The sequence below is a fragment of the Haliaeetus leucocephalus genome, unplaced genomic scaffold (assembly GCF_000737465.1).
Source record: "Haliaeetus leucocephalus isolate CR32 unplaced genomic scaffold, Haliaeetus_leucocephalus-4.0 Scaffold68, whole genome shotgun sequence".
Taxonomy (NCBI): Eukaryota; Metazoa; Chordata; class Aves; order Accipitriformes; family Accipitridae; genus Haliaeetus; species Haliaeetus leucocephalus.
This window is the reverse complement of record NW_010972504.1, coordinates 655,043-680,421: the sequence shown is the minus strand read 5'-3', so window position 1 is coordinate 680,421 and position 25,379 is coordinate 655,043. Positions and strand designations below refer to the sequence as shown.

Sequence of the window (25,379 nt, the reverse complement as noted above, 5' to 3'; positions counted from 1 at the left end):
GCTCTGGGGCGGGCGCGGCCGGCCGCAGTGGCCGGCGGTGCCGGCGCTCGGTGTCCGTGGGCTGTTCTCACGGGCCCGGAGCGCCGTGGGCAGTGCTGCAGCGGCGGGGGAGGAAACAAGCGGCCGTCGGCTCCGGAGCCTGGCTCGCAGGAGCAGCGGCAGCGGCCGAGCCAAAACCGCAGGAGCGGAGGAGGGTCTGGCCCCGCTGTGCCAGCAAGCGCCCGAAGGAAGGCTCCGTGCTTCGGGGTCGCCGAGGCACAGCTTTCCTGCCTTTCGTGTCCTGGTACGCGACGGTAACGTTTGAGAAGAGCGTGAAGCAGAAGCAGGTTGTGGTTAGTAAGACTTTTGGCAAAGCCAGTCAAGCCAGGACTTAACGTTTATTTCAGGTCAGGCTGTAGGACGCAGTCCCTTACGATTGTCCTTGGAAGTACTTCTGGCTCCTGACTTCAGCTGGGTGCTGTGGCAGTTCCTACTGCTTCTGATTTCCTCTGCATCCCTCTGCTGCTTTGTGACTCGATGACTCCTTCCTTCTCCCTCAGGAAAACCATTCTGGACTCCCCTTGACATTTACTGCCGTTGCTTTTCTGAAAAAAATGACAAAAGAACGAAAAGCCACCCTTCATCTCTGCTCCCAAGACTTTAATTAGTGTGCTAAATAGTGTTCACACGGGGTCGAGTGCGGTATGCCTTTATCTTTCCTTGGCCATTACTGTTATAGTCACCATTGCGTTTGTCGCCTTTGGCTACAGCGTACTCAGGTGGAAGAGGTGCTGAAGTATGAGGGATATCAAGTCCCTCTTCTGTGCACAGGGGAGTTCTCAGGCCCTCTTTGAAGTGATCGTCTTTCCCGGTTGATAGAAGTAACATTATTCCAGACCAAGAGAAAAAAAAGCCTCTTTGGAAGATAGTATAAACATACAAACCACTGTTCAGTTAACTCCAGGCATTCCTCTAGCAGGACTCAAGAGTCTGATCTGTATTAAAAACTGGGCATGTCTAAGGAAGCTTGTCACCTTCTTGCCCCTTTGTGGTTCTGTAGTTCTTTTCTTTCCCTGCATGGTAAGCAACTGGAAATGTTTAAGAGAAAATGTGTATTTCAGCACAGAAATACCACTAACTTGTCTGTGAAACCATTCATGTTTAGAAAGGTACGAGGATATCTTAACATTAGCACTTGTCAGGGAGGGTGTCAGTGCCCGGAAAAGTGAGTTGGCAGTTCATCAGGAGGCTAATAAGCAAAACAATATCCATGCTGTTTGGAGAGCAAGTTTTCAAGCTTCAACAAATACTTGTATCTTTCTCCAAGCTGACAGAGGGTGTGTTTAAAACTGCTTGGCACAAAATGCAATGGGAAGAAGTGGTGCTGGCGCTGTGCTATGTTATGTAATCTGACATGTGCTGCAAACAATAATTAAGTGTATCATAGAACGGTTTGGATTGGAAGGGACCTTAAAGATCAGCTTGTTCCAACCCCCCGCCATGGTCAGGGACACCTTCCGCTAGACCAGGTTGTTCAAAGCCCCATCCAACCTGGCCTCGAACACTGCCAGGGATGGGGCATCCACAACTTCTCCAGGCAACCTGTTTCAGTGCCTGAACACCCTCACAATGAAGAACTTCTTCCTTACATCTAATCTAAATCTACCCTTTTTCAGTTTAAAGCCATTACCCCTTGTCCTATCACTACATGCCCTTGTAAAAAGTCCCTCTCTGGCTCTCTTGTAGGCCCCTTTAGGTACTGGCAGGCTGCTGTAAGGTCTCCCTGGAGCCTTCTCTTCTCTAGGCTGAACAACCCTAACTCCCTCAGCCTTTCCTCACAGTAGAGGTGTTCAAGCCCTCGGATCGTCTTTGTGGCCCCCCCCCTGGACCTGCTCAACAGGTCCTTGTCTTTCCTGTGCTGAGGACCCCAGAGCTGGGGGCAGAACTGCAGGTGGGGTCTCACCAGAGTGGAGTAGAGAGGGAGAACCCCTCCCTCGACCTGCTGTTCATGCTTCTTTGGATGCAGCCCAGGATACGGTTGGCTTTCTGGGCTGTGAGCGCACATCGCCGGGTCATGTTGAGCTTCTTGTCAACCAACACCCCCAAGTCCTTCTCCTCAGGGCTGCTCTCAATCCATTCCGTGTATGTTCTCTGTTGTGGCTTTCAGGATTTTGGCACATGAAGTGTGTGTGTGACATTTTTTCGTCACTAGGACTACTCTAGCAGTTCTGAATCTAAATGAGCTATAATGCATACAAGCTGTTTAAAATTAATCAAAGCTTAATTTGTCTCGCATGAAAAAGTCCTTCATGTGCTTTTCCCTCTTAGTTCTGTGATATCATTTCACATAACTTTGAGGACTAAAAATTCTTGTTTTTCCTAACTCTTTCAAACTACTTGCAGGTGATGCTTCCAGTGTGTGGGGTTTTTGGTTTTATTTGGGGTTTTTGTTTTTAATAAGGCCAGGAGAGTACCTTCAGAACTTGTTTTCATGATGGAAGTATTCAGGCAACTGTAACTTCATTTTTCCTGCTGAATTACATATGTTTTGTGGATAACCTGGTGGGTGTTGAAAAGGGTAGGGAAGTCAAGGAGTTACTGAATATTTTTTTATATGTCTGCATCTTAACATTACATTCTTTAGAACAAGGGATGCAAGCCCTGTTTGTAGGGCAGTCATCTGTAGGGGGAAAGGGAAGCATGATGCTGGTGGTCGCTGCCTTCCAGTCCTGTACTAGCGCCTGACAGTGTGTTTTATGTATCCTGGTAACTGGGGAGACGATGAATAAAAGTAGAATAGGTATCAGTTAATTAGTTCAGCAAGTTCTGTTCACAACAGGTTTTTTGGGTGAGCTTATGTATTTTCAGCTCAAATGGCTGGCTGCCTTGCTGCATCAACACCTTTACCAGCACAGCGCCACAGGGAGGAAGTGGGTATGCTCAATTGGGCTGAATTAAGATCGTTCTCCAGGACTAAGTATACAGTAATCAGTTTGGTGTGTGCATTCTGTTTTATTTACTTGAGATGAATACCACTTAAGCTCAAAATGAATGTTTAGATGATTTTATATACAATACCAGATGAATCTCTAAAATAAAAGTTTTGCATGTTTGCTCTGTATCTTGCATAACATGGGCCTCAGCAAAAATGCAAGTGTTTCTAAAATGACGGGTTCTTTGGTTTTGGATTTTTTAGAGCAAGGGAATTATATCTGGTTCTGCATGATAGCAGGAATCTTAGCTGTGTGATTGAACTATAAATGCAGAAAATGAGACAATATATTTCACTTTGTATTTAGTGATCAGTCTATTTCAAAAAGCATCAATAACAGTAACTAGATATAAATAATGTCAGAACTGTTTTAGGTATGAACTATACCCAACTTCTTGAACGGGGACTTACTGTTAATGAAATCTTTGTTGTAGTCCAAATCTGAGTAATAATAGAAAAATACTTGCCTGGGCTTTCTAAATTAAAATCTTAATTTCTAACTTAGTTGTAAGACAGTAGGCTGGGGGTGGGGGATAGCTTACTGTTAGCAGATCCTCATCACCCAGGCCCCATGCCTGTCAGTATTTAAGAGGCATTTGGACAATGCCTTTTATAATTTGCTATAACTTTTGGTCAGCCCTGAAGTGGTCAGGCAGCTGGACTAGATGATCGTTGTAGGTACCTTCCAACTGAAATATTCTATTACATTATATTCTTCCTGAAAGCCTTAGAAAAATCAAGTTTCTCTTTTCTTTGCATATTAATCTGACTCCTGAGATCTTTGTCAGTGCCCGCTAACCATGCCTGACACACAGGTTGGTCTGGCTCAGCACCCACGGCATGGTTTTGCTCATCAGTGTATTATCTGGACACCCTGAGGAGTGTGTTACTGTCTTCTGTGTCCATTGTCTCATCCTTCCTCCATGTTGCGCTCAGGTCCTTTGGAAATAGTGTGGCTTAGTACTCCGGGTCTGGTTAAACCCACTGCTACCAAGATTAGTCTCCTCAGCACTGGCTGGGTGCCTGCGTGTTTGAAAGATCCAGGAAAGAGTCGTCTTCCTCTGGGATTTGGGATCAGTGCTGCCCCTGCTGCTGTGTGTGTCTGATGGCTCCCATGGGCCGTGCCGGGCTCCTTCGGCATGCCCAGAGCTCTGGGGCTGAGCTGGGCTCCGGCTCCGGTGGGCAGGGTGGATCCAGACGGACCGAGAGGGTGTCCTGAGCGCTCAGCCTCTCCTGACATGGGAAGGCTGCTCTAGGAGCAGTTCATACTCGGTTGGTTTTATGTGTTATTGGCATTTAGGGATATTGAGGGAGCAGGCCTGCAGAGTGGTGTTCAGCGGCTGCATATGCATTGTTCTCTTTTCCAGGTTCTCTTGATTTTTTTTTTTAAGTTGTAGGAACAAATAATTGTTTGCAAACCTGTTTGCTGCTGTATCTGCGTAATTTACATCTTGATGTAATTAAAAGAATACATTAACAACCGTCTGACTTGCCATGACACCCAGGATTTTAATAATTCATTGCTAGAACAGTATCTTTATTGCTGAGCCTGAGTGGAAGTTAACAACAAATAGTCTGTCAAGTCCTTGCTCTCTCCCAATAGATTCTGCTCTTACAGACCAAAAGTATATCTGGTGCCATGAGCACTGGGGTGAATAAAACCAGGTCCTGCTCAGGTTGTCTTCTGGTTAGCGGCAAGTCTTCCCTGCATGGAGGTTTCTTGTGGCAGCGTTAACACCCACCGATGGATGCTTACTGGTACTTGGCGAGGGTTAAATTTGTACTGCAACCCCTTCTTCAGTCAGGGCATCGGTACAATTTCTTTTCTTTCCCTAGTCATGTTTTTTGGGCAGCTTCGTGTCTGTACAGGTTTGACCCTTGGGGTAGTTGAAGTCTACCACGGGCCCAAAGCTGTTGCAAGAGTAGACAAGCGTGTGGGTGCCCTGACTGCCTGAGCCTGGTTGTCAACAGAAATATTTTTAACTGTGATCAATTACACTCTACTATTCTTTTTAACAGATACATAGTAGTTTTGTTCTTAAAGGATAATTTTGTCTCCTGTGTCAGCAGAGCTGCAGCCTGCCTTATAATCTGAAAACTAGCTGTAGTAAATACGTACTGTGCTATGTCTGTAATCATTAAAAAGAATCAGTGATACAGGACCTTATCAGAGAAGCTCATCAGGAGGTGAACAGCTTTTGCTGAAAATAGCTCATTATACCTCTGTCCTTGATATCAGAATTGGAAATGGAGTGAGAAGTGTGATGCCTTGCTGACAGATAGGCACAACTAGCTAGCAGAGACAGACTTTTTGATTTAATAGGCAGTGTCCAGTTATATATGCACCTATCAGCAGTTTTCTGACTGTGGTGAGGATATCAGTCGTGTTTCATGAGCTCGATGGCAGTGACAGGCCTGTTCCAACACACGACAGCATGAGCTTTGGGGATTCGTCTCTGTTCTGCACTTGTGCCAGAAAGGCATCAAAAAGATGAGTTGGTTTCACCCTTTGGACTGATGTCTGTCCGTCCTCACTGGTATGGCTAGAACCAGGTTTCCATCATAAATGTGATTTTTTTTTTTTTTTTTTGGTCATGCTTTGACTCGTGTCACAAAATAGAGATAGTTCCTGCCCAAAGAGTTAGCTCTCAGAAGTGGACTTCCCCTCCCCCCCCCCCTTTCCTGTAACACTTTATGCACCAAGTCCAAGGCAAAAGTAAAATACTGCTTTAAAGTTAAAGCAATGGGAATAGCATCAACATCCAGTATGGGCTTTAAAACCAAACCAGATTTAACGACTCTCTTGCCCATTTAATACTCCAACTCCTGCATTTGTTTCCTATAAGCAAAACCAACTGGCACTAAAGCATGACTTCTGTAAGCTTCCCAGCCTCATGTTTCTCTCCCCTCCAGCTTGTTTGGTAATTGTGTGTAGTGTGTATGTTGTTCCTTTAAAATAAGCCTGCCTTGACTAGTCAGCGTCTTTGAAAAGCTGGGCAGGCGGACAAAATGGGGATCGTTGCTACAGGAAACAGTTCAATAACAGGCATTTTGTAAGAAAGATAGGCAAGTATTGTCTGTAAAGCTATGATTTAAAGGAAAAATGTTTTGGTCAGGTGTGATCTTTCTTTCAAGAAGCCTTTTTAACAAGAAGTTATTTGATTCAAGTAGAGAAATAGAACTGTCTAGACTTTTATTGTGAGTGACCACTAGAAGAAGCTAGGAGGAATCTCTTCTTCCTTTGGTGAAGGAGGAATTGTATGTATGATAAATGTGGTTTAAAACTTTTAGGTTGAATAAAGCATACATGTTTGTGGGTTGGGTTTTTTTTTAATTGTTCCAGGAGTAGAATAACTTTTCTCTCTGTTCTCTAGGGATTTAAGTCATAATCATTTATTGTCATCCAACTGGAGCATTGATTTGTCTGTTCATACACTACAAGAAGTGTAAGTTGTTTTTTATGAGGATAAACTCTAAAGATATCCTACCTAATTCTAATTAGTGCGTTTCATTGCATGTCTAGATATCTGGTCTGACTTGTAGAAATATTCAGTGTCAGTTAATTAAAAATGGATGCTCTATGTTGGCAACACATTTTACGTGTAAAACTGATGCTTTGTAAGCAGAAAACTTTTTCATTAAAGATTACAAGACCGATATTTTTAAAAAGAAATGGGAAGTGTTTGTTTTGACTAAATCTGATTCTAAATTAAAGAGAAGTAATAGTATTCACAAAAATGGTAAAAACTAGTATGCTTCGTATTAAATGGTTCAAATGATTAGTATTTAAGCTTTTAGGGAATCTCTTTTGTCAGCTACTAAGTATTATTAACATAACAAAATTGTTAAATGCGTTCTGTGATATGAATTATTTCTGCTGTGTACAGAAGGGGGTTGCTTCTCTTTGAAGTGCCAATAATCTTTTTTGTTTTTATTTTTAAGGAAAATGAATTACAATGAGCTAAGTGAAATTCCATATTTTGGAGAAACAACTTCTAATATAACTCTTCTCTCATTGTAAGTAATAGCTTGTCTGCCTTTTTCTTGTTTAACAAATGGGAGAATTTTATTAGAGTTCTGCTATCAAGTTGTAGGAAAACATAGCTTCTTTTGTCTTGAAATACTACTGATCTAAGTGCTTTAGGGAATATGTAAGCACTCTCTAAAGAAATACAAATCAGTTAGACAATCAAGTCACCCTAAATTACCAATAAAATGCAGTCAACCAAGGCAGGCAGCTTTGAAGGGGAGGGATTCAGCCTAGGGGTGACAGTTCTCACAAGGAACAGCCCAGCTACAGGCCCCAGAATTTGAATCTATTCATATGTCAAGGTGGCAAATAGCTCTTGGATTTTCAGTATTGCTTTAGGAATCAACACTTTGAAGTATGTGTTACGTGTCCCATTTAAGAGGCTTGTAATAATGTTGATACACAGAATCCTGTAACTGTTTCAGCTGTGCATCTTGAAGGATGGGATGTTTTGATAATCGTATTTGTTGCTGGTATTTTTCAGGGTACACAACACCATTCCAGAAATAAATGCTGAGCAACTCCAAGTTTACCTTTCATTGGAAAATCTAGATCTTAGTTCTAATCTTATCTCAGAAATTAAAGCTTCTTCTTTTCCACGGATGCAACTGAAGTACCTGTAAGTATGAGTGATCTGTTATGTCTGGGATTCCTGGCTCTACAACAATAATGTTGAAGACCTCATCCTACTCTAAGTTACTGTCTTAAAGTAGGCAGTCTTGCATGGCTTTGAACTGATAGCAGTGCCTTAACATAGCTACAAATGTGCTTGAAATAAAATACTTTTCATACCGATCTGTATTGCATTTTCTCAAACAGTATGGAAAACAGTAACTGCTGTTGTCAAAGTGCAGGTACTTCACCCAGCAGGGACATGAAAGATTTCTGCCTATTTTGTGTAGATCACTGTTGACACTGTCTTAACCATGTCTAACTGAAACATGGGCATGCAGTAAAAATCAGCTCCTAGCACTGATTCCTTTGGGAAAAATGATTTAGTTTGGTATACCACCATTCAGATTTGTGATGTGACTTCACAGGGAACTTGAGTTCTAATAATAAGTGGTTGTTCTGAAGTGCTTGTGCAGTTGTGTTCATAAAATTCTCCATGTTCTGAAAGGCCTCTTTTCCTCTTTCTTTCCTAGGAATCTCAGTAACAACAGAATAACTACTCTAGAAGCAGGCTGTCTTGATAACTTATCTAGCTCACTAATGGTGGTAAAGCTGAACAGAAATAGGATTAGTGTGATTCCACCAAAGATCTTCAAATTGCCTCATGTGCAGTTTCTGTAAGTAGCAGTCTTGAAAGCTTAAAAACATGGTGTTTGCAGCTGTGTCATTCATCTCAGTATGTCCTTGACTTTCACAAAGTGGTGCTTATTGAAAGATGTCTTAATATTTGAATGTCATCTTTATAAAAGGGAACTGAAAAGGAACCGGATTAAAATAGTGGAAAGCCTTACATTCCAAGGACTGGAGTCCTTAAAATCCTTGAAAATGCAGCGCAATGGGATTAGCAGACTAATGGATGGAGCATTCTTTGGCCTGGGTAATATAGAAGAATTGTGAGTATGCCTAGTCATGGAATTTCTTTTAGGGACTCTAGCTGTGGAGGGTTGTGTCCTGTATGGCTTCCCTTACATCAAGGCTGTACTGAGATATTGATGAGCTTCACAGGAAATACATATCTGTATTTCCCCATTATTTTGGTATCATGTCTGGTTATTTCAGAGGTGGAAGGATATTGGCTCTCTCTCCAACTTCTTCCCAGTCGGTGATCAAGAATGCTTTGATTCTGTAGGTTGCTTTTTGGTGGTTTTCATTTGCGCTCCCCATAACATGGGATGGTTCTTTGCTGTGTGACTGTTTGACAGAGATAGCGCAAGGGTGTGCCATGCAGTGTTAGCAAAAGATTTTTTGAAAAGTATTCATTGAGAACAAAGATTACAGTTTTGCTCCTGCCACTGGATCTTTGCAGCTGTTGTTGAGTTACTCAGTTCTTCATATACTTTAGTTCGTTCTTTTGATTTCAGTGGAATGAATATAATCATGTATTTCGGGTTGTCTAAGGCTTAGTGTTAGTAAATAATTTTGAGATCCACAAGATGAAATTTTTGTAAATATATGTTTCATTGATTATCTATTTGGCAAATGTTTTTCCTTCTAATTCCTTAGAGAACTGGAACATAATAACTTAACAGAAGTAAACAAGGGCTGGCTGTATGGTCTGCGGACATTGCAACAACTCTATGTTAGCCAGAATGCCATTAACAGGATCAGTCCAGATGCATGGGAGTTCTGCCAAAGACTTTCTGAGCTGTAAGTCCTGGGCTGCTTTTCATTGGGGATTTTGTAATATTGCAATAACAGATTGGATAGCACATATGTAGGAAGAATGAATTACCAAAGGAAGTACTCAATTTCCTTGTTAGGCCCATGGTAATGCTGTGGATTTTACTTATTAAGTGTTCTGTTAGAGAAATTAATCAAAATGCAATAGTTAATTAAGTTCAATAGTATCTTCATAATTAATCCCCCTCTATTTGCCTTTAAAAGTGCATGTTCAATGTTTCTAGAGACTTGTCGTACAACCAGCTAACTCGCCTCAAGGAGTCTGCCTTTGTGGGACTTGGTTTATTGGAGAAACTAAACCTGGGTGACAATCGCATTAGTCACATTGCTGATGGTGTGTTTAGAGGTCTGACAAATCTTCGAACCTTGTAAGTACAGAAAACTTCTAGCTGAAATCTCAGTTTAATGCACTGAAGCTTTTGGAAATAAAGACAATGAATATTGCACCGTGCAAGCCTGAGATCAGTGTTTTGGCATTGTTGTGTGCTGTCCTGCCTGCAGGTATGGCGGGGCTGATAATCTTTTGGTCTGCTGAGATAACAGAATTCTGGCCCAGCTAAAACAAACCAACCACTTAATTTTAGTGGTGATAAGAAACAGTGGCTTGGTGACCTTGAGTGCCCAGTTGCATGTTATACCAGTTCTGAGAAGGTGTGGATAGTATGAATGCCAGTTGTGGAGTGAATGGTCAGCCTGGACCTCTTGTTTATTCCAGAGGGTTTTGTTAGGGTTGGAACCTCAGAAGCCAAGTGGTGAACCCTTTTGGTTGTGGAAGGTACGGTTTAGCCCACCCTGCTTCTGTGCTGAAGTCATAGGCATAGCGTATAGAAGGGGTGTAGGATTACTTCTTGCTGTCAGAGGCACAGCTCTGCGCTTGCCAGGACTTTTCATAGCAGCTGCAGCTATTGGACATTTCTGACAAGAAAAGACGCAATCCTGGCTCTTAATAAAAAAAAAAAAAGTGTCCCAAGTAGATCTGAACAGTTGTAATCATCCTAAACAATGGTAGTTGAGAAAGGAGTGAAAGTTTATAACCCCTCTGTCAGTTCATTAAATAAATGCTTAAATAAGCAAACTTGCCAGAGAGATTTATGTAAGCAGTCATATTCTGTTAACCTTAATGCAACCTTTTAATGAAATAATTAAAACTAATTTCTTAGATTTAGAGTAGCATGAAAAAGAACAAGAGCAGATTAATTAGTAGGTTTTCCTGGGCTCCTCAGGGGCGTCAACAGCTGAGAGGCTGGCCATTTGCTTCGGGGTTGGAATGCGCAGGACAGAGGGCGGTGGTGATTAACAAGGCTCCAAGCATTTGTGCCCAGCCGAGCATGAGGAGCCAACTCCTCAGCTCACACAATGAGGGGCTTTTCTTTTGGGTTTCTCACTCATTTTGCTAAGTGGTCTGAGTAGTGGAGTGTAAAAATACTTCAAACAACAGGAGATACCGTGTTGCTGTCAGATTAGTTCCATTGTTGTTTGTATACTGGTTGTTTCAATGCTAAGGCTGACATAAATATTTCTCTGTATGTTCAGCTCCTGCCTCTATTCTGCAATGTAGCTTTAATTAACGAGAATAAATCATAAAACTGTATATTAACTACAAGGTAATAAGAGCAAAATGGGATTAAAGGTGTATCTAAGAATAGCACTGAAGTTTTACATCTTACTGCATTATTTACTTCATAATACTGTGAGCAGTTTGGCATTGAGACCCCTCCAGCATTCACAATCTAAAATCCTGAAGCAGACCTGGAAATAATTCTAGAAACAAGTTTCATAATCACAAGAATTAGCAATTTGGGAATAAATTTGGCATATTATTCATCTAGTTGTTCTTCTGATTAGATCACATCCATGTCAAGTACCTTAGTTTGGATAATTTTCAAAGAGGAAAATACTTAATGTGAGCAAGTATCAAGGTCATATTTGTTAAGACCTTGTGATGCATGAATCATGAAATTCTTTTCTTTTTGTCCTAAACTTTAAAGTGTATATATATTAATTGTGGAAATGGTTGCTGTGTGGTGTTAAGAACAAGACTTCTGTATTTCAAAGTAAGAAAAATAAGAAAATAATGTGTTACCACTGACAATGTCCTGGAGGTTGATCCCAGTCTCTTCCAGGATGTTTCTACGCAATTTACAGTCTTGCCCAAGGGAAAGCAGATACTTCATTTTTCTGCCATTAGCACAAGGAAAGAAGTGTTTATATGAGATGATGCAAACAATTGCCTGTATATGTAGCTAGCTTTCTGTGTCACTTGACTTGCTTGGAAGCTCCATCAAGCTGATGCATATAATATCTGGTAAAATGCTGTACAGACTATTTTTCGTTGGTCTAGTTTCCTTTAAACACACTCCTGTCTGCAGGGACTTCTGTGCACAATGGTATCAAATCAGATGAAAACTGTGGTTTTGACAGAAACTCTTGGCTCAGTCCATGCCTTTTGGGCTAAAAATGCAGCTGAATTTATTTCTCCTTCTCTCTAAAAAGCATTTAATCCTCTCTGAACCATATTGCTGGATTGCTTTTGCTGTTTAGACCGCTCTTCTATGTGAGGGGCCGAAGTGCTGTGCAGAGGTCAAACAGAAATCCCATTAGCTGGTAACAAGATTTGTGAGCAGAATATCAACTTCATTCTGAAAATCTACTACTTTGTGCCTGGCAGCTTTACACTGTAACCTGTGTGTAATCTCTTAATATGCTAATGCTATTATAAGCCTGTTACTCAGGAGGATTAATGCTACTAGTGTATTGGTTAATTCACTTACATGAACCAACTTGCTTCAGGAGCCTCTCCCAGCTTCTGGTAAATAGTCCATCACATGACAAGTGCTAGTCAGACTGGGTCTTTCCTTAAATACCACATCAAGAAGTTGTACTGCAGAATTTGTTTGTGGTTCTGTCTGCGGCACTGATCTTGAACAGTTCTATTTTCCCTTGCATCTCTGAAATGGGATATTCATCTTCTGACAAGCTTAGTTTTATAAAAGATTTTTGAGACCTTCCAGGTGATACTGTGCCAGAACACCATAGCTGGCCTGTACAACAGTAAGTTGTCTTCCCTAGCTCACCACTAGCAATGGTCATGATGATGTTACAAGGCTTCTTTATAAGAAAGCTCTTCTCCTGCAGGGACTTGCGGAACAATGAAATCTCCTGGGCCATAGAAGATGCAAATGAAGCATTTGTGGGACTTGGCAGGCTGGATAAACTGTATGTATTACAAACCATTGAGATGGCAGTACTTCCCAGGCACACGGAGTAGAGGGAGAGTGCAAAATATTGAGTAATTGTAAATCAGTGGCATGAGGCAGAAAGCCTTTCTAGTTGGCAGCTGTATTCAGTGTGTTTCCACTTGTGTGCTACAACCTCTTGATAGGGGTTTGGGTTCCATGTTCAGGAGCATTGGATCTGTATAGCACTGGATCACCTAGCAGCACCAATTTGAAGAAATTAAGAATAAGTATTTGACTGCATTTATTGTTGAATAGCCCAGTCCTGCTGTGTGATGATTGTCACTTTTTGTGGTTCTTTAGTTTGGGTAGAAGTTATCGCTTACCAAAAAAAAAAAGCAAACCAAAGTATTTTTGAGCAAATATGAAACACTATTGAATTAACAGCTTTTTGGTACTTAGACTGCACTTTTCATCCAGTGCCATGTGTTTTGTGGAAGGCTCCATCCTGTGGAGCTACAGACGTTGCTTATAACAAACAGCTTGGTATGAGCGTGCAGTCTCAGGAACTAATGTGATTGTGGCCGATTTAGGAAGTTATTGCTCCACTCCCAAGTTCTACTTATCACTGTTTCATTCTGCTGTCTTAAATTACCTTCTGACACATCTCTAACCCAGATCTCTAAGTTGAGAATGGAAAAGAAACCCTGTTCTTGGGAAAACTAGTTGAGCCTTTAAGCTCAAAAAATAGTATTGATCTTTTAGCACAGCTAGAATTAGAAAATACTTAGTTAAACATCATAGGGAAGTTCTTTTGGGTCTTATTTATGATCATATTCACATTCAGACTGGTTTCTGGGTTTGGGGGGGGCTTTGTCTTTCAGAATCTTGCAAGGAAACCAGATTAAGTCTATTACCAAAAAAGCATTCTCTGGTCTTGAAGGACTTGAACATCTGTAAGTACTTTACTTTGTAGAACTGCTGACTGTTTGTCAACTTCAGTCTTGTATTCTCTGTCAAATTTTCAAAAATTTAAGTGAAGGTAGCATATGAAATCATACTTAACCATTATTGTTCTCTTTGTTTAACTTACAGAGATTTAAGCAACAATGCGGTAATGTCCATCCAAGAAAATGCATTTGCCCAGGCTCACCTGAAGGAGCTGTAAGTTCATGACAATTATTTACAGATTCTTTACAAGTCCTACCTTGTAAAGAATCCTTCAGCCATTGTAGGATTGGCTGAAGTTGACTGAAGTGTGTCTGCTTTCATTATGAAATATTTAAAGCAATGCTGGTAAATTATCGACTCAGAGTCGGTAGCAGTATACTTAGATTTAAGGTTTGATAAAATCTGCACCTCTATTTCCTTAGCTGCAATTAGTAGAAAATAATTTTTTTTTTTTTTGCAGTGCTGAACCGTTCTGGTTTTCATATCTTACGGGTTTGCAGCAAGCTGAGCACATGCTGGCATGTAGACAGTGAACAAAAGAAATAATTCATCAGGAATCTTTCAGAGGGGTTAGCAAGACCTACATTTTGTCTTCCCATTTTTGGGGCTAGGGAAAGACTTTGAAATTCACAACTAGACAAGAATTTTTACTTGCTCAGCGGATGCTTAAGCTGCTAGAGCCTCTTGTGATCTTCAGACATTTAAAGTATTATAATGTGAAGTGACCTTTACACCCAAGACTAATCCTACTGTAACACAGTCATGTCTCTGAGATAAAGTCTCTGAATATCGTGTAATCTGTTTTAAAACTGTTACTCAATTAGTTAATTTTGGCTAGATGGACTAAGTCTGCAAGATCTGCCAGTTTGAGGAGACACGTTTTAGGTGTTACAGACTTTCATTGCCTTCTCTAATGTATCTTAAAAGTGAGGATTTGTTGGTATGCATGGGCAAACAGCAGGATAGAATTGTGGCTTGTTTGCATGCCTCTCGTCTCTCACTACTGGATTCATCTAGTGGCAGATCACTTCTTGTTAAAATGCTGGACTTTCTCCAGTCAGTCATACTTGTACATAATATTTAGGAAGCTTTGAAATCAGATGGTGGGGGAAAAAGTGACCCATCATTGTTTCCTGTTTGCAGTTCTTCTGTGGAGCAGAGAAAACGATCTGCAGTAGATACCTGTATAAAACAATTCACTTTCATTCTTAAATATTTATTAGCTGGCATGAAAATGAGTATTGAGGCTTATACTCCTTTCCTAATGGCAAGTATGTTTAGTTTGAGACGTAGAGCTGCTCTGCAGTGTTATGTTCCTTTTAATTGCTTTAAAGAGGGATGGGATAATTGTAAAGACAGGCTTAATATTTTTTTTAGAAGTTGAAAATCCAAGGTTATTTTCTTCAGAATTAAAAAGAAATGTAAGGTTTTAATGCTGACATGGAGGGAAGGTTTTTCTGGATTGTTTATAGCCTATGTAACTAACATTTGATAATAAATACCCGTAGGCATAAAAGAATACTGGAAATCTTGAAATTACTGAATGTATGTGCTTTAAGTTGTTTTGCTGCATGAAATCACGTGTAGGAATGTGAAATACATAAACTTTAATCACACTTTTGTTTTGCCTTGTTTCTGCAGAATTTTGAACACTAGCAGCTTGCTTTGTGATTGCCAGTTGAAATGGCTGCCACAGTGGCTCACTGACAGCCATTTACAGCAGGCTGTAAATGTTAGCTGTGCTCATCCTGAATGGTTAGCAGGACAAAGCCTTCTCAGTGTGGACCCTGATGACTTTGTCTGTGGTTTGTATTTTTAATGACTTTTGATATAAAAACATGGTAACACAAGTCTGTGCAGGTGCCTTTCTGAAATCTGGCTGTAGCACTGCTGGAGGTACTTGGTCTTGGCCATGATGCATATGTGGGCCTGTGTACATCATGGGGTCTGCTTTGGAATTCGGGATTTAGTTCTGTTTCTCTTTGCTCTGTTTTGTTGTATTTGAGCACTGAAGCTAACCTGAGGGAGTAATTCTGTGAGACTGCATTGGTTTTCATTTAGGTTACTGTTAAAAACTGATTATGCTTCCATTCTCCCTGCTTATGAATGCCTTTAGCTTTGGAAGCGCTGTTTGACACTTCCTTATTGGTTCTTGTCCATACCAGCAAGGCTAGAGTAGTTAATACTCTTGCAGATTTTCTGATGCTCCATATCTGTTATGTTTATCTGGTCTCTGCCACCACAGTTTCAGACATAAACCTGTTTATTTTTGTAACCAAACTGTGAGATGGAAAACTGAGGGACTCTTTGCCCAGAGTCATGTGTGAAGTCTGTGGCAGGCCTGGAAATAGTCTGGTGTTCCGTTTTCCGGGTGAGCAGTCTGATAAGTGTTACTTGTGTGTATGCAATTCTTTCATTCTTTTGGTGGTAAAGGCTACAATAATCATCATGTAGGCACAAGCACCCACTTCGCCATTCTAATATTACCACCGTGGTGCCTGACACTGAACGCTGTGTGTGCCTACAAAAATGTCTTTGCTGAAATAATAGGTATTGAAGTAACTCTCATTGAGTGGGATGAGATAGAGTGAACTGCCAGCTTGCTATGCTTTGTATTTGTAGAACTTAAAGGTTCTTCAAGATACTTAAACTATCTGAAAATAAGTCTCAGTCCTCCGTAAAATAGCCTAGCTCTTCAGCTGACCATGGCTTTTGTGTGTGATCTAAATGTACAACTGTCTGGAACTTGCTATAAAATGCAGGGCGCTCCTCAAGACATGCTTCTACGCTGCTTGTTTTCAATGCTTAGTCTGTACGGCTATCTGTGGTTCTAATCCTCTTTCACAGCTTGACTTCCAACTGAAAACAGCTGAATATGTGCACCTCAAGCAGGACATCTGTTCCCAAAGCTTTCTTTCTGCTTACATTGTCTTTTGAGTGAGTTTTCTTGCAATATTTATTGCAAGTTGAAGAGGAAAGTAACTAATCTTGGTGCTTTTATTTTCAGATAATTTCCCTAAACCGCAGATAAGAGTGCATCCTGAGACCACCTTTGCTCTGCGAGGCATGAATGTGACTCTGACTTGCACTGCTGTGAGCAGCAGTGATTCACCCATGTCCACTGCCTGGCGTAAAGACAGTGAAGTATTGTATGATGCAGAGGTTGAGAATTTTGCCAGATATCAGCAGCAAAGTGGTGAGGTGGTCGAGTATACCACTGTCCTGCACCTTTTCAATGTGAATTTCACTGATGAAGGAAGGTATCAGTGCATTGTCACCAATCACTTTGGCTCTAATTATTCCAACAAAGCCAAGCTGACTGTCAATGGTAAGCAATAATGGTAACAAAGGAGGAACACTTCTAACCTAAAGCTTTACCTGAATAGCTACAAGTCTATTTTTCACTAGAGCTGGCCCAAAATAGTCTTGCAAGACTGTCTTACTGGTATTTAGAAGTATCAAATATCTTTTTATAAAGCAGGAAATAAATGTTTGGGGTTTGTTTGGGGTTTTTTTGTGGGTGAAAAGCCTTCCATTCACTTTTCAAAAAAGGCAGATATCTCCCATGCTTTCATTATAACTAACACAATTAGTCGTTCACCTAGTTAAATGGAGGTAGAAGTCTCTTAAACTAAAAGCTCCCTCTGCTGTCTCTTCAGAACTAAGCACCTTTCCTATGTGTTTGTAAAGCTAGGGAAGATTCAACTAAAAATAACCGGTGGGACTGGAAACAAACTCTGAAAAATCAGTTATGAAGTCCTTTGTTTTTAGCCATAATGATTCTGTTTATTTTGGCTTGAGGGAAGGGAGGTAAGAAGACAGTGTTCACATCAGTAAGTAGACCGCTGATCCCTGTTGTATCTGAGAGCGGAGGTGCCTGTGTTGCTCTTGCTTGCCCAGAACAGGTAATGCAGACTTGGACTGATGAGATGGAAGTTCACCTTCCCTATTACCAGGGAAGAAAAAGCATGACAAAGGGCTTAAGAAGGCTAAACCTTTTCCCTCTCTTTTCCCCATGAGAAATGTCCTTCAGATCATCTTAAATGAACACTGTAGGTACTGTATTTAAACTTGGAGGATAGGCTTTTAGAAATGACTGCTGAAAACTTGTGCAGTTCTTCAGAAGAATCTGCCCCTCTCTTAGGGAGAACTACAGGTGTGTTTCGGATTTGTTTGTTTTCAGATATTCTGTGCTGTGGAGCTTTTGCTGCTTTTTCCCTGGTGCTGAAAATACTGAAACTGTGTCTCCTTTGATCCAGAGCTACCTTCTTTCCTGAAAACCCCCATGGATCTTACTATCCGCACCGGGGCAATGGCCCGGCTGGAGTGTGCTGCAGAGGGCCACCCTACTCCACAGATCTCCTGGCAGAAAGATGGTGGCACGGACTTCCCTGCTGCAAGAGAGAGAAGGATGCACGTCATGCCTGAGGATGATGTGTTCTTTATTGCAAATGTAAAAATAGAAGACATGGGAATCTATAGCTGTATGGCACAGAACACTGCAGGTGGTTTGTCAGCAAATGCCACACTGACTGTGTTAGGTAAGTGGTGTGCTAATCTGTGCTTGCATATGGATCCCTTCACTTCTGCAGTGGTAGTGTAGCTTATCTGTAAGTAGCAAGCTTAAGTCCTAAAGAGTGAAGTTATAGTACAAAGAGCAGCACTTGACATGATTTTTGAACAGTGAAGCTTTAGAAGCTAAGCTACCGTGCTGACCAGTGAAGTTAGTATTATCTTTGCAGGAGAGAACTGAGGGACATATCTCAATCCAGCAGTGTAGACTAGATAGACAATTTGTGTTGCCTTGCAACAAATTTAGTCACACTTAACATGAACTATGCTGAGTAATAATGGAAGGATAGTTCCTTCTAGAGTGCAGTAATTTTTGAAGACACTGACTTGTAACTTTATGGTCATACGCAAATATAGAATTGGAATACATAAAGCAGACTGTGGCTAGCATAATTTTGGGGATGTTTGCTGTACCTGCATTTGCTGCAGTGATCCACAGAAGAGCTGAACTCATAGGATTTCCTGAATCCTGCGTTTCATTGCTCAAGTTTAGGTTCAGGTTGTAAGAACAGATTTTTAAATGTCATGGAGTACACACTGGTGTTGCACAATGAAGTTGCCTTACAATTCTTTTTTTTTTCCTCCACTGTCACAGAAACTCCTTCCTTCGTTAGGCCCCTGGAAGACAGAACGGTAACCCGAGGTGAAACTGCTGTCTTGCAGTGCATAGCTGGTGGCAGTCCTGCCCCTCGCCTCAACTGGACTAAAGACGATGGCCCTTTGACAGTCACAGAACGGCATTTTTTTGCTGCAGCAAATCAACTCCTTATCATTGTGGATGCTGGACTAGAGGATGCTGGGAAGTACACATGCATTATGTCCAACACACTGGGCACCGAGCGTGGCCATATTTACCTAAATGTCCTGGCTTCTCCAAATTGTGATTCTTCCCAGAGTGGCATTGTCCATGAGGAGGATGGCTGGACAACAATAGGCATTGTGATTATTGTTGTGGTGTGCTGTGTTGTGGGAACATCCCTGGTATGGGTTATTGTGATCTACCACATGAGAAGGAAGAGTGAAGATTACAGCATCACTAACACAGGTAAGGTGCAAAAGCAACAGTCTTCAGCCCTGTTTTTAAACCAAAACACTTGTTAAGAGTGGTGAGATTTCTGGATTCATTACAGATGGATAAGATTGAAGAACTGAAGACTTCCTTCTAAAATTCCTTCGGGGATTTGCTCAAATTTCTTCATTTTTGAGTTTTTTTTTTTTAAAAATATCAAAAGTGTGTTGATTTTATTCCTAACACAGTAGATTTGTTCTACATTGAGGGAAAACAGTGAAGATTGGAAACAAATATTTGAATAAACTTACAAATGTTTTCAGGACCTGGAATAATGCATGTAAATTGCTGTTCTGGCCCTGTTAGTTTTGAAATAGCTACATGGATTTTTAGTCACTGAGGTAGGAAAAAAAAGATAACTATATGCAAGTTGAAATTCTGGATGACATTTTTGTTAATGTGGGTAATAGTGTTGGTACTACCTTGAAATCTTCACACTTAGCTATTAATGTCATCGATATTAATTATGCCTTGCAGAGGAGATGAACCTACCTGCAGACATTCCCAGCTATCTGTCCTCCCAAGGAACTCTGTCAGAGCCTCAGGAAGGCTACAGTAACTCAGAGGCAGGAAGCCATCAGCAGCTTATGCCTCCAGCCGGTAGCTACGTGCATAAAGGCACAGATGGTAAGCAAAGCCCTCACGTGTATTACTTGTGTTTCAGCAGGATGCCAGTGCACAGTCTAGTCCTCGTAGCTGGCGGCAGTATTGCACAGTGCAGCGTAATACTGCATATTAACATCAAAGGTGACTTGTCCTAGAGTAGAATTCAGGGTAATATGAAAATTTCCATTGATCATTCTGAGTTTGAGGCATCTCCTGTTTTTGTTCTAGTGTTTGTTTATATTGTGCTATCAAGGCTTCTGCATTCCATGCGTATCATTTAATCTTTGGTCCAGCAATGTCTGGGCTCACAGCTGCTATGAGTGCCTTTGCATGTAGATGTCATGACTGCTGTCCTTCAGGTGCCAGAGTAATACAGTTCCCTCCAGAGGCTCTTTGCTTCAGGCTTTGTGATCTGTTCAGCAAGGCAGGGATGCCATTAGAGAATTCCTAGGTTAAATGTCAAGGTAGATTTTTATGCTGTTTCTCTCTTTTGGCATCTCAAGAGTCCAAGCGATAGAGGTGGAAATAAAGTTCGCTTGGAAGATGACTTGCTGTACCTTTTGTCCTTGGCATAAAATTACTGCCTCTGTGAGACATACAGTCCACTTGCTAAAATTACAACTAAAGGGTCTACACTATGTCCCTATCTTGTCTGGATGCTTTTTAAGATATTTGTGTCACTGAGTCTACAGACATGCTATTTTTTACCATCCAAATGCTGAGGAGCCATCCGGTCCTTATATAGACTGTCTTTCAAAAGTGATCCTTCAGTGTAAGTTTTCACATCTGTCCCATGATCCGTTCCCTCTAGTCTGTAGTCCTACTACACTAGCATCTGTGTCAGGAAGGAGTTGAGAAGCAGCTCATCTCAATGACCATTTTACCATCTGCTCTCAGGTGTGTGGGCATGCAGGGTACAAGTCTGGTATAAGAGTGTGAGCCTATGTGGATAGGTATTCTAGCTTGATTCCAGGGCTGTTTCAGCTTGGTGCCCAAGCTGGTTGGACCTGCGTGGAACCCCTTTGCCCTTGAAACAGGAGAGCAAACATAAGATTGTTCTTGCTCATGTCCATGGTTTTCCCCTGGTCAGCCTCAGAAGGGCAGTGCTATTGAGAATTTTGATGCTGGGGACGTAGAGCATTTGTCATGTGACTTCTTCAGTAAACAGTCAAGCTGAGTACTCTGTTACCACGTTAATTGTATAAAGGCCCTTCAAACTGTACAGCTGTAATACATGATCATGCGAAGATGTGAAAGAGTCTATGGAAATCAAGCATCCTTATCCTCTTTGAGAGTATTTCATTTTTCCATCGTGTTTATCAGGTGGTGCAGCGCCATTGGTGATCTGCTCAGACTGTTATGACAACGCTAACATCTACTCCAGGACACGAGAGTACTGTCCATATGCCTACATCACAGAAGAGGACCCCCTGGATCAAACTCTCCCCAATCTGATGGTGCAGATGCCTAAGGAAACATATACAGCACGCACCCAGCATGAAACCAGTACTCTTGATAATCTCTTAGCAGACAGAGACATGTCTCTCTTCCTTACCAACCATGACAAAATAAGTGAAAAGAAAATCTCCTCCCAGCAGATTAATGGTGAGTGTCCCCTTTTCCCTTTTGTTGCTTTGTATTCCCTGATAACTCTGGCTTTCCTTGTGCTGCCCTTCACTATGGACACGCAGCTAATTCTTCAAGTAGCTTTAGTTTGTGGAGTAACTCATCTGTTTATTAACCGTCTGTTCTCAGAACTAGCCCTCAGTTTGCATCCAGTACCCAAGAGTTGAAGAGGGTGATGTTAAAAAGATGGTCTGTCTTAATCTGCAGTTCATCTCTTAAAGCTTGTGGAATGTGATCCTTTGCATGTACTTCAAGGACATCTATTAGCTAAGAGTTAAAGCTTCACATAAGAAATTCCAATAGCCCTGCAGTTGGAGCTGGCCTGAGTCTCAAGGAACTCCGAAAGATTTTTTTTTTTTTTATTTTTTTGTAGATTGATTGTTTTTATGTTGACTTCCTTCCAGGTAGCCTTTTTAAAAATTCACACTGAAACTGTGTGTGTTGTTTCTGGTTACTGTAACAGATTGCTGAAAAGGGAGAGCATCCAGTAAAATGTGCTCTCAAAAATAGAGAAAACCTCAGAAAGACTGTTATTGCTGAGTCGCACAACTCAAAATACCTGTCTAAAATTTGAGTGTGTTTATCATGAACTCACTCCTGTTCATCTTATAATTTTTCTTCCTCAGAACCTTTTCAGCTTCCTTTATGGGGAGTAAACAAAGACCTAGCGCTCTCTCATTCACACTTTCTGCATCATCAGTCAGCCCGTGAGACCCCACGACCTCTTCGAAGTGAGGGCATTATTGACAGTGACCGGGAACAAGCTGCTTCACCCAGACCTTGCCACAGGTTACGTGAACATAACTTTGATTTTAATAGGACACGGAACATTCATGACTATAGTGAAACCACGTAAGACACTAAAATGAAGTCTTGAAAGCAAATCTGTATCAACTGACTTTTTGTATTTACTACCTCAGGACTAACCCCAAGGCCAAAGATGCTTGTGTACATGTGTCTACAATTACAGGCTGACTAAACAGAGTCAGAGTCCCTAGGAGGAGGTGGCACATGCCCTTTTTCCTTGGATTTCTGTGTATTAGAAAATGGGAATGTGCAACAGAGAACACATGGAGGATTAGTGATATCTAGAGAATAGCATTAAAACATGCATTTTCTGATGTTGGAAGCAGCCTTTGTGTTGGTGCATGCTTTGAAAATCTCTCAAGAATGCATAGCTATTTCACACTGCATTGTCTGCTTGAAAACAAATGTTCAGGGCCTCTTCATGGAATTCCCCAGTAACTGTAAGCATAAAACTCTTGGCCAGCTTTTTGTTCCTTAGACTGTTGGCAGGCATCTGTGACCAGTCTAACTTTGGGGCTTGTTTTCTCCTATGAATAATGGACTCTAGTTGTAAATAAATTTGCATTTATAAATATTTTGTATACACTAAGCATATAAATGTGTTGGCTGTAATGTAAATATATTTTTTATTATGCCAAAGTATGTATCATACTGTTAGTCTTGACAGCTGCATATCAAGCCATATGGGGTTTTTTTTGGTGGGACTGAAAGCTTGTTTCTGAGGGGATGGAGTTGTCTTTGTTTTGGAAAGAAGTGAATTTACTATAGGTATGTGGTGAAATTGTGCTATTGATTAATTTCATTGTTACATACAACTCTGTATGCATTAAGCCTGGCTGACCTGACTGCAAGCTGATCTGTTTCATGACATTAGCAGAATTCCAAGTTTGACCCATTTTGGTGTTGAGAGGGTCCTTAAATCTCTATATTAGGCACCTGCCTTGTCCAGGAGAGCATGAAGCCCAACAGACCCTGCATTAACAAGCAGTGGTAACCTGTATTCGAGGCTGTAAGATCCAACTTCCCAGAAGTTCTTGTAAATAGCAAACAAAAAGAACAGTACAGAAAATGTTTCCTTCTGGTCATCTGGTAAAATAGCTATAAGGGGGGAGTTTTGAGTGGTTTGTTTCAGAAGTTTATCTAAGCTTTTCTCTTTAAAAAGAGTCTTGTGTATGTTGCAGAGAGGTCTCCATGTATTCTTCCTAGCTGACAGTTATGTGAACTTATAAAAAGAATGTGATGAAAAGCATTGGATAAATTGGGAGAGCATTAGATAAATGCTTAGTGAACTATACTGTGGACTTTCTGTTTCTTCTGCACAGGCAAGAGGCATATGTAGTTTGAAACACTTGTGTCCTTTTCTGTTGTAAAATATCAGGCAAAATTGTTGCCCTGTTGAACTCTCTAATAGTTCCCCAGACCGTGGCGTGGCCAAAATGTTTAAATATTTGACAGGTGAGAAATGAAACGATACGCAGGGAACCATTCAATACTGAAAATCAGTATTTGCTGAGACAGAGGAAGCACAAACTTCATTAGTTAGTGGGATGTGCCTGACAAAATTAGGAGGAAGAACATTATAAAGACTTCCTGAAAAGTTTGTTCTCCTGGGAAGATGCACCACTGTGTAGAAAGGGTTAAAGACTTATCAGTGATGGGTTTTCAGCAAATATGTTGTGCTCAGCGCTAGAGTTCTTCAACATTATGCTGTATACTCGTGCCTGAAGAGCAAGGGGCTGTCTTCCTAGTCATTGTTGCATTTTTTCCAAGCTGTAGGATATGTACTAAAATCAAAACAGCTGCGTGGTATATTTTTATAAAGACAGAAAAACCTTTTTGGACCAGCCCAAGAGAGGTATGTAAGACTTCCCATTGATCCATTCCTAGATAGAAGGGGGTGTGACTGAAGTATCAGATGCAGTCATGCAGAATCACAGCTGAAACTTTTGAGACTGTGGATTATTTGAGTAAATGAGTGAGGAAATGATGGGAATAATTATTATTTTCCCACAGCTCTTTGGGCATGAATAATAGATCTATGCAAATGAGCAAATATTATCAAGGGCTCTTTACCATGCTCTCAAAGCAACCATGGTTGCTTTGGAAGCCAGCAGCTTTAGTAGGAAGAGGATCCAATTGTCCTTGATCTTTGGGTAAAGTAGAAAAAACACAGGTGTGAAACTCTTTTTGGGCTCTGACGTCTGAAATTTTTTAATAACATACATGCTAAAAGAAGAATCTTAAGTTCATTCCTTTCTGTTTTTATTTCCTCCAGGCTTTTCCTTTCCAGACAGGATTTAAGACATGGTGCTTATTTTCAATCCAAAGTTATCTGTGTTGCAGGAACCCAGTACTGTCTGTTTAAATCCAGATGAGAAAGGTCATGTCATGAAACTACAGCAGCAGAAAAGTCTCATCCTTTTGGGCTGCTTGCTGCTTTCTCCAGATACTCACACAGGCTGCTGTGGCAGAGTGCCTCTTGGCACATGGAGACCCACAATTGCCCACTAGTGGGAAAATAGCACCCCTCCTGCTGCTCTGTCTCCCATTGCCATTTGGCAAATGCTTGTTACTTTCATCTCTTCTGTGGAGTTGAGCTAATACAGATCTGTCAGAGTACAGCTGTGGATGTCTAGACCTTAGGTGTACTTTGGGCACAACTCCCTAGTGCGATTGAATTCCCTTTAGGTATGTAAGATGTGCCTGGCCAGGACCAAGGCTTTAAAATTCATGCTGACTGCACCAGAACAAACTGAAGTGCTAGCTCTTGAAGCCATTTAGGAGCTAAAGCTGCACTGATTTCTGTGAGATATTGGCCTATAAAAGCTGCCATTATGAATTAGGACATTTGCATCCTTCCATGAGCAATGGTATCTCTTTAAAGTCCATAAGCTGGTTGTAAATAGCTGAAGCTTGTAAGTAGGTGAACACCTTGCTGTGCTTAGCATTGTGGAAAAACTTCCTAGGTAGACTTGCAGAAAAAATCAGGTCTCTCTTCTTTCCCCTTTCCTCCAGGAGGTGCAGATAGGACAGAGTGGCCATTCTGCTTTCAGTAAACACAAATAGTTTCTTCAATCAATGCCAAAGTACTAACAGTACAGGAACCGGGGGTTCATAAGACAGTGTGAGCAAAACTGCTCTTGTTCCCTATTGCTATTTCCTAGTGTCTATTTATATTTTTCTCACATAAGAATGTATATTTTGTATAGCATGTGTAAT

General features: G+C 41.0%; 1 protein-coding gene across 1 annotated transcript; it reads left to right on the top strand.

The window, feature by feature from the left end:
- The first annotated feature begins 6,339 nt into the window (after positions 1 to 6,339).
- On the top strand, positions 6,340 to 25,338 carry LRIG2 (leucine-rich repeats and immunoglobulin-like domains 2). The gene is made up of 17 exons (XM_010578755.1): positions 6,340 to 6,417; positions 6,914 to 6,988; positions 7,486 to 7,620; positions 8,147 to 8,290; positions 8,423 to 8,566; positions 9,177 to 9,320; positions 9,578 to 9,721; positions 12,489 to 12,569; positions 13,414 to 13,485; positions 13,625 to 13,693; positions 15,122 to 15,285; positions 16,488 to 16,808; positions 17,740 to 18,021; positions 18,648 to 19,097; positions 19,599 to 19,748; positions 21,051 to 21,332; positions 21,980 to 25,338. Exons 2-17 carry the CDS (start codon positions 6,918 to 6,920, stop codon positions 22,207 to 22,209), a joined length of 2,883 nt encoding a protein of 960 aa, XP_010577057.1. The 5' UTR covers positions 6,340 to 6,417; positions 6,914 to 6,917; the 3' UTR covers positions 22,210 to 25,338.
- Positions 25,339 to 25,379: the final 41 nt, after the last annotated feature.